The following is a 9,384-nucleotide window of genomic DNA, read 5'->3' on the forward strand; positions in this document are numbered from 1 at the left end:
GGTCCGGTACCCTCAGAGGGGTCCTGCCCGGTACCCATGACAGGGACCCGGCGCAGCACCCACAGCAGGGGCCAGACACAGCATCCTGACAGGGATCCAGGCCTGGCACCTTCAGAGGGGTCCAGCCCAGCACCCATGCTCGTCACTGCTCGTTGTGTTACCCTGGAATAAAATCCACTCCTGTGAATGCTTTGTTAAGGGAAGATTTTGTTTGTTTAACAACTGGGGGCAAGGTCCCTTTGCTGCTGCTTCTGTTAGCACGTGTTGAAACATTTTGGTTTCCTATTGCAAAAAAAAAAAAGGTCACTTCTAATAGAGGTTTCAAGTACCTCTCTTGCCCATGGCTTTCATAAAACCTTGGGGTTTTACATTGCATTTCACTGGAAACAAACCCTTGTCAAAAAACTCTTTGAATTCTCGCTCAGTTTTTTATTTGTGTAAAAAAAAATGTTAATATTAGAGGATTTATATTATCATACAGAACTTTATGCATAATTTAATGTGTGATGAGGTAGATTAAACTCAGCTCTTAATTTCTACAGCAAATGTTGCGAGCTTTTCTGTCTCTATTATTAAAAATGCTGTGGCAAATTTGGGGCAGTTTTTTTAGACCGGAAGGATTAATATAAGTGATAAATGTCTTCAAGAAAGCTACTGTGCTGTTCTTCTGTCTTACAGTATGAGATGTACACTATTGAGAGGAATGCTGAAAGGACAGCGTCTGCGGGCAGGCTGCTCTACGACATGTAAGTCATCAACGCCGGGACCCTACAGTTGTGCCAGGTGCTTCTTTCCAGAAATGTCACAGAATCCCAGAATATGAGGAGTTGGAAGGGGCCTGGAAAGCTCCCCCACTGCAACCCCTGCCACAGCAGGATCACCAGAGCAGTCACACAGGAACACGGCCAGGGCTTTGGGTGTCTCCACACAATGACACTCCACAACCTCTCTGGGCAGCCTGGGCCATGCTCCATAACCCTCACACTCACAAACTTTGGCCTCATCTTCAGCTTGAACCTCCTGGGCTCCAGCTTGGGACCATTGCCCCTTGTCCTGGCATTGGACATCCCAGAGCAGAGCCTGGCTCCTTCCTCCTGACACTGCCCTTTCCAAATGGATCCCCAGGAATGAGGGCACCCCTCAGGCTCCTCTGCTCCAAGCTCAAGAGCCCCAGCTCCCTCAGCTGCTCCTCAGCAGGAGATGCTCCACTCCCTCCAGCATCTTTGTGGCCCTGCTGGACTCTTTCAAGCAGTTCCTGTCCTTCTTGAGCTGAGGGCCCAGCACTGGACACATGTCAGAGTTTCCAAAAATATAATGTGAGTGTTCGCATGGATAAATGAAACAGAAAAGGTCTTGTTAATTAAAACTGAACACTAAAGAGAAAGGGTTTATTTTCCATTTGCCTGTGCACAAAAAAAACTTTCACGGGAAGGTTTTGTGTTGGAAACAGATTTTGAGATCCCTGTGCATTCCTTGCCTCGAACTTTATTACAGGTTTGTGAATTTTCCAGACCAACCTGCTGTATGGAGGGAGATCAGCGTTATTACAGCGGCATTAAGGAACGACTCGCAGGACAAGCAGACACAATTTTTAAGAGGTAAGGTTTCTCTTCAGTGAATAGAGAGAGTCCTGGAGGAATCTAAAGATAAGTCCTCTGATTACCTATCCAGTGTGGAGAGTAAATGTCAGTCTTTTTAACTTTACTTGTGGGCTGCACGTTATTTTTCCTCAGTTCAGCCTCAGAGGCTTCATTCGGGGCGTTTGGCTTAGGAAACACAAAGGGACATGAGAAGCTGTCAACATAAAGCAAAAGAGAAAAGAGATTGCATAGGGAATCAGTGGAGTGGGACTTAACGAATCATCGTGAATCATCATAAAAATGAGATGGATTTGTACATATAAAGTGAGGGCTATGAAAATGAACGGTTACCAGAAGGGCTTGACGTTCCCTGCTGGCGACCACAGGCAGTTTTGAAAGCGGGATTTCCACCTGACAAGTTACAGTTTGCTAAAGAGAGGCAATGTGTGACTCTGCGCAGGGGCTATTCCCGTTAAGGAAACACTTGCTTTTTCGTGGGGTGTGTTTATTTTTCAAAGAGAATATATATAACTTACAGGGAGAAAAGAAATGTCTCATTGGAGGTTTAACTTGAGAAAGGTAGCTTTTTATTTTGAAAGTATGAATTGTAGCTGTGGGTTGTAAGTAAAAGAACCAAACAAAAAGTCTTGAAGAGTCTTCAGCTGTCAAATCTTTAAGCGTTAGGATTTTTGGTATTCCACTCATCGGTAGTCTCACTTGTTCAATCAAGCTCTGTGCGCCCCAGTAAACACACATAAATATTCACATGGTCTTCTCGGAATGAAACAGCTGGTTTTTTCCCCAGACATAGATAGTAAAAGCTGAAAAAAGTATAAGGCAATCTCTTTGACTCTGCATGGCAAGGGCACCCTTTGTCAGTCACCTTTACAATTCAGACGTAGTAAATTATACTTCCTTCTTTTTTTTTTTTAGGATTATTTGAAACCCTTCCTGGTCGAGTCCAGTGTGAAATGCTACTGAAGGCCACAGAGCAGTGTTTTAACACACTGGAAAGGGCAGAAATGCTGCTGCTACTTCTGCGACGCTTCCCAGAGACCGTGATGCAGCACGGGGTAAGAGAAAAGAAACTCGCAGTAACTGTTTAGGATGTTGTCATTCTGTTTCTGGAGCTTTTGCTGAAATGTATTTTGCTTTGCCTAGTGAGGAAGAGTCTTTTTATTCATGTTTAGCTGTCATAGTTCAGATTGCTGTACCTTGAGGTGTCCATCAGGAAATAATTAGGCAGAAAACAAATGGAAGCAAAGAAAACAATCGTTTTGTTTTGTAAAGGCAAAGATTATTCTGTGCTTTGTGAAAAAGCAGAATAATACAGAAAGAGAGGGTAGAGGAGTATTATAGTCTAAGAAAGAATACTGCTTCAGCTGTTTGTCAGTAAACTCTCATTGAGGGCAGGGTGCTTCGAGGTTATGACCAGACTCTTAACAGGCAGCGTGTTCAGTTTGCCTTACAAAACGACTGCTGGAGCTCTTGAAGTGATGCCCTACGTTTTTAAGGATAGTTTAAAGACTACAAACCCTGTTAGCTCTGAGGCTGATTCAGACCAACACGTTCTAGTTCGTACTAGCATCAGGCAGAGCGCACAGTCAGTTACTACAGCTCAGGTGACAACCTGCAGCTTCAAGGCCTGGTATCTCCATCGCTTTCACAGAATCCCAGAATATGAGGAGCTGGAAGGGACCTGGAAAGCTCCCCCAGTGCAACCCCTGCCACAGCAGGATCACCAGAGCAGTCACACAGGAACACGGCCAGGGCTTTGGGTGTCTCCACACAAGGAGACTCCACAACCTCTCTGGGCAGCCTGGGCCATGCTCCAGAACCCTCACACTCACAAACTTTGTCCTCATGTTCAGCTGGAACCTCCTGTGCTCCAGCTTGGGACCATTGCCCCTTGTCCTGGCATTGGCCATCCCAGAGCAGAGCCTGGCTCCTTCCTCCTGACACTCGTCCTTTACAAATTTATAAACATTAATGAGGTCAAGGTCATTTTGGTCTTTTTTTGCTATCTTCTGGCATTGCTTTTCACCTGTTATTAAGAAGGGATATTTTTAACTATAGAGATTAGCACAAGCAGTTGCCATATAGCAAACTGCTACTCATGCATCTACTGAATGACGGTTCAACTCCATGGAATCACAGTCCACAAAGTTTCTGAATGCTGGTCCAGTATTTTGATTTTCACCTTTGCTTGCACAGGTGGGCCTTGGAGAAACATTATTAGAGGCTGAAAGTATTGAAGACCAAGAATCCCCTGTGAATTGCTTTAGAAAGTTGTTTGGTAAGAAAATATTCATGTTTTTGTTTTATTACATAGCTTTATAGCATGGCAGTAAGACAGATTCTCAGTTCAGGAAACTGCTAAAGGGATTTTTTGGTTTGTTTCCTATTTTAGTTTGTGATGTTCTTCCTCTAATAATTAACAACCCTGATGTTCGTCTTCCTGCCAGCTTGTTATATAAATATCTGAATAAAGCAGCGGAGTTCTATATTAACTATGTAACTAGATCTACACAGCCAGAAAGCCAATATCAAGGTAAGAATATTTTTACAAACTTAGCCTTTCCTAGAATGTATTTTAGTGTTACTGAAGTGAGGTCCATGAGTGAAGAACGCATTGCTCAATCCAGTTGTGACCAGTCACAAGTGATGTTCCCCAGGGCTCTGTTTTGGGGCCACTCCTGTTTAACATCTTTATCAATGATCTGGATGAGGGGATTGAGTGCTCCCTCAGCAAGTTTGCAGATGACACTGAGTTGGGAGGGAGTGTTGATCTGCTGAGGGTAGGAAGGCTCTGCAGAGGGACCTGGATGGGCTGAATCCATGGGCTGAGGCCAATTGGATGAGCTTCAACAAGGCCAAGTACTGGGTCCTGCACTTGGGTCACAAGAACCTCATGGACGCTACAGGACTGGGGACGAGTGGGTGTAAAGGACCTGGGGTGTTGGTGGACAGCAGGATGCCCATGAGCCAGCAATGTGCCCTTGAGCCAAGAAGGCCAACGCCATCCTGGGGTGGATGAGAAGGGGTGTGGTGAGTAGGTTGAGAGAGGTTCTTCTTCCCCTCTACTCTGCCCTGAACATTTGCAATATTGTGTTCAGTTCTGGGCCCCTCGGTTCAAGGACAGGAACTGCTTGAAAGAGTCCAGCAGGGCCACAGAGATGCTGGAGGGAGTGGAGCATCTCCTGCTGAGGAGCGGCTGAGGGAGCTGGGGCTCTTGAGCTTGGAGCAGAGGAGCCTGAGGGGTGCCCTCATTCCTGGGGATCCATTTGGAAAGGGCAGTGTCAGGAGGAAGGAGCCAGGCTCTGCTCTGGGATGTCCAATGGCAGGACAAGGGGCAATGGTCCCAAGCTGGAGCACAGGAGGTTCCATGCGAACATGAGAACAAACTTTGTGAGTGTGAGGGTTCTGGAGCATGGCCCAGGCTGCCCAGAGAGGTTGTGGAGTCTCCTTGTCTGGAGACATTCAAGGCCAATCTGGATGCGTTCCCGTGTGACCTAGTCTAGGTGATCCTCCTCTGGCAGGGGAGTTGGACTGGATGACCTTTCGAGGTCCCTTCCAACTCCTGAGATTCTGTGATTCTGTGATTGCTATTAAGTGATGCACCTGGTAGACAAGGATTAATAATAGTACTTGATGTTTCTTAGTTCTTTTACATCAAAATACCTGATGATGCTTCAGTTAATTAATCATGAGGCTCATGATGCTTCAGCATATGTAATGAGAGGTAGGATAAAATGTTCAAGATCTCCTTATCCAACCTATCAAGTCTCTTGTACACTAAGGCCAATATACCTAATGCTCCCTGTTAGCCTTCTCAGTCAAGAATGGTTACCCTGAAAGCTCAGGTGCACAGATTGAAATGTCTCCTCCTGGAAAATAAATCGGTTGGTTTGGTTTCTTTATGAAGAGAAAAATGTGCTTGCTTTCCTAGGTTCGCAGGATTCCTCTGATATTATGTCTCCAAGCAAGCGTAGCTCTCAGAAATACGTAATAGATGGTCTGACAGAGAAGTCATCCCAGATCACAGATCCTTGGGAGAGGCTGTTTAAAATACTGTCTGTGGTGGGAATGAGGTGTGAATGGCAAATGGACAAGGGAAGAAGGTGAGAAACGTGTACTTTTCCTGGGGTTTCTTTAAGAAGAATTTGGCTTTTTAATTCTTAAGGAGATGGGTTGCAGAAGGATCTTTACCTGAAGGCATTTTGTGTAAATTCAGTGCAGCTTTTCTGTCAAGACTGTACAATGTAACACGAAAATGTGGACCCAGAGAGCCCTTTTAAGTTAGTGTCTAAATTAAATCTTTGTTGATGAAAGTTTGGCATAAGAACTACAGCACGGTGGAGTATCCTTCTCTAAGTGCACCTGCAAAGAGAAATGTTTAAAAGTTTCACTGGTGTGCGTTCCCAGCCTCCACTTACTTGCAGCTGGGGGCTTTCCTCAGCCAAAACATTGGGTTTTTCATATTCACTGTCTGTTCTTGACTTCAGTTTTGGAGTCTGTGTAACATAGAGAAGTCTTTTTGCCTCTCTTCCTCAGAAGTTTTGGTGATATTTTGCACCGAATGAAAGACCTCTGCAGATACATCAGTAACTTTGACAGTGATGCACATGCTAAATATAAGAACCAAGTAGTGTATTCCACGATGCTGGTCTTCTTTAAAAACGCGTTCCAGTACGTCAGCAGCATCCAGCCATCGCTCTTCCAAGGTTAGTTTCTCACGTTTCAGCTTTTGTAAACAGTTTTTCATTATTTCATCGCTAATGCCTGAAAGATCTTTTCTCACCAGTCTTTTAAAACTCATCTCACAAGGTGACCGCATCCCTTTTAGAATTCTCCCACGCCGTTAGCCTTAGCAGAAGCAGTTCGTGACAACTGCTGTGGTGGATCAGACCAAAGATCAGTCTCACTTGGCTTCGTGGTCTGTGACTTTCTCCTCGTGTGCATGGACTTGCAGGAAACCTCTTGAAAGAAAACTTTTCAATGCATTTCTCTTCTATAATTCATATCTGCCTTGCTGGAGGCTCGAGAAATGAATGAGGCAATTCACACCTCGTGTAACTCTCCGGCTGCCTGCGGTCTTGGCAAGAGTTGCTATTTGGGCTGATGCTTTGAGGGGTTTATTTGTAATACTCTGTGCTAGAAATCAATTAAAAACTCTGTAAGCTTAGATACTAGAGCACTGTTTGACGGTGAGAAATCTTGAATTAACTCTTCTTTCAATCCAGGTCCAAATGCTCCAAACCAAGCCCCACTGGTTCTTCTCGAGGATGTGCCCAACATCTACGGTGATACAGACATCGATCGCAGCAAACACATACACAAAAAGAGGAAACTTGCGGAAGGAAGAGAAAAAACAATGGTAACTTGCTCCTGACTTTTAAATTCGTAATAAGAATGAAATTGGCAGTGGAATTTAGGCAATACTGGATTTGACACAGATGTAATAGACATCATTTTAGAGCTACCCTGGAATAACTGTTCATGATAACAATTTGCAAACAGACTTTTTTTGGCCGAAACCAGCAAGTATCAAACAGTTTTTGTGGCAATTGCTGTAGACTGATTATGTGCCGATGTGAATACTTAAAGGAGTTCAGCAGAGACTGCAGAAGCTGTTAAAAATGGTAGCTGTGGCAGTCAGATGTCCTACAGCTAAACCTCCAAATTAATTGACTTTTCATGATTGGAACTGTGAATACACCCGTGTCTTTATTAGTGGAAACCCACTGTTTTATAGCATTGCCCTGTTGGTAGTTGAAGAATAACATTTCCTTTGCCATATGCCACTGTAGGCTTCAACCAAGTGATAAAATGCACAGTATGTTTGCACGTTAATAGATAATCTGGCTGAAGCTTGGTGGTGGTACGCTGTGGTTAACAGGATGAATTATTTTGGGATACTGTTTATCACACTACACCACTGAGCTTCTCAGTAGCAAAATAGATCGTTCTAATATTAAATCAAGCCAAGCGAACAGTCACTTAAAGGCACTTAAACCTTGGCAACCCGAGCACAGAATTGTTTCCTTGTGTTCAGTGGAACTTCAGTGACTCGAGAGGCCTTGGGAACAAGTACAAGTGAAGAATCTGTTTGTTTTACACTGACTCCTAAGCAGAGCTCGGATGATGAGGATCCTTCTGGGAAGGCGCGAAGTCGTCACATTGCAGTGAACAAGGCAGATCTTGCAAACTCTATTGAAGTACTGGAGAGCTTCAAACTGGCACGAGAGAGCTGGGAGCTGCTCTATTCTCTGGAGTCACTCGACAAAGGTAAGGCCAGCTGCAGGCAGACTTCACTGCCGTGCATAAAAGTCATTTTATAATTGTTAAAATAGAATTCCTGTCATTGGGAATCCTTAAAATTGAGTTTATTTTGGGTCCTGAGTAATTTTGATCTAGGTTCCAATAAGGAGCCTTATCAGATGTTGCATTTCTGAATGTGTTGTTCCCGATTTTGTTCCATTCTTCGTGCATCTTTGCTTATTCACCCACATTTCCTTTGGAAGGAGCTGTTACTGAAGGAGCAGTTGGGTGGTAGTTGTGCTGATAGTACTCGGTGAGGGTGTGCTACTGATGGCTGCTTTAGTTCACGCTTGAGATATGTCTGCACTGTGTCTCTCTGGTAGTATCTGGTGTGATAATCTTGAGAACAAAATTCTCTCCTAAAAAGCAGGGAAATAGTGCCACTTAGCTCCTTTTAGGTTTGCTGGAGACTGTGAAGAGACATGTAATCAAAATAGGATCGTATAGGAAGAGATTATCTTGTATTTGAAAGATTTCACTCTCTTACTGTTTTGTCTTTCCAGTTTTACATTTAGCTGTGTTTTTTCTAGATAATTGATTTCTAACCCAAAGCTGCGAAATGCTTCATTTTCTCTTTCTCTTCTCTGACCACGTACGCAGAGTTCACCAGAATTTGTTTGTCGTGGAAGACAGAAACCTGGCTCTGGTTAAGAATCTTTCTTACAGACATGATCATCTACCAGGTAAATATGTACAAAAATACTGTAAAAACTAGTAAAAATGACACCATTACATTGCTTTTCCTTCCAGTGAATAGCTGTTCTGATGAGCCAGTTTGGCTGCTTTAAGTGTCTACTGATTTTATCCTTTAAAGCGTGACCTTTTTGGGGTGTTACGGAAGAAATGTCCATTGTATTCATCTGTCAGTGCATTCTGTTGGAAGACAATCCAAAGGACTTTAAAACAGCAGAAGTTTTTATGTGTCTCAGTTAAAATGTATCGTTCTCCTCAGAAAGCAGGTGGACTGTACTCACTCCAAATGGCATTTGCAGAACAAAGATTCTTGTATTTTTTTTTCCCTTGGAGGTCTTTTGGTTTTGCCTGTACCTGACCAAGAGCTATTTCAAACGTTATTAGACTAAATAATTATTAACTCTGAAGAGCATGAGTATTTCACAGAATCCCAGAATATCAGGAGCTGGAAGGGACCTGGAAAGCTCCCCCAGTGCAACCCCTGCCACAGCAGGATCACCAGAGCAGTCACACAGGAACACGGCCAGGGCTTTGGGTGTCTCCACACAAGGAGACTCCACAACCTCTCTGGGCAGCCTGGGCCGTGCTCTGTAACCCTCACAGTAAAGAAGTTTTTCCTGTCCATTATTTGTTTCGGTTATAAATGCAATTTTATAAACAGGCTTTTTAAAGCAGGATTCTGTTTGTTGTCTCACACTCCTGTACACAGCACATCACTGAAGCGTGTTCTGCTAGATTAAGATTTTGAAACCCTGTTACTTCACACACAGATCACACACAGAATCGCTCA

At 43.8% G+C, this 9,384-nt stretch overlaps 1 protein-coding gene across 1 annotated transcript; it reads left to right on the forward strand.

Annotated features, from left to right (window-relative positions):
- Positions 1 to 678: 678 nt before the first annotated feature.
- INTS10 (integrator complex subunit 10) lies at positions 679 to 8,584 on the forward strand (the record flags this gene model as incomplete). Its single annotated transcript, XM_010183762.1, has 10 exons — positions 679 to 746; positions 1,495 to 1,598; positions 2,514 to 2,653; positions 3,795 to 3,876; positions 3,991 to 4,131; positions 5,530 to 5,701; positions 6,135 to 6,304; positions 6,824 to 6,957; positions 7,712 to 7,868; positions 8,502 to 8,584. Coding segments are annotated over 10 exons (1,251 nt in total), but the record flags the coding sequence as incomplete, so codon positions are not given.
- Between the last annotated feature and the right edge of the window lie 800 nt (positions 8,585 to 9,384).

This window comes from Mesitornis unicolor, unplaced genomic scaffold (assembly GCF_000695765.1).
Source record: "Mesitornis unicolor isolate BGI_N332 unplaced genomic scaffold, ASM69576v1 scaffold21424, whole genome shotgun sequence".
NCBI classification, from domain to species: domain Eukaryota; kingdom Metazoa; phylum Chordata; class Aves; order Mesitornithiformes; family Mesitornithidae; genus Mesitornis; species Mesitornis unicolor.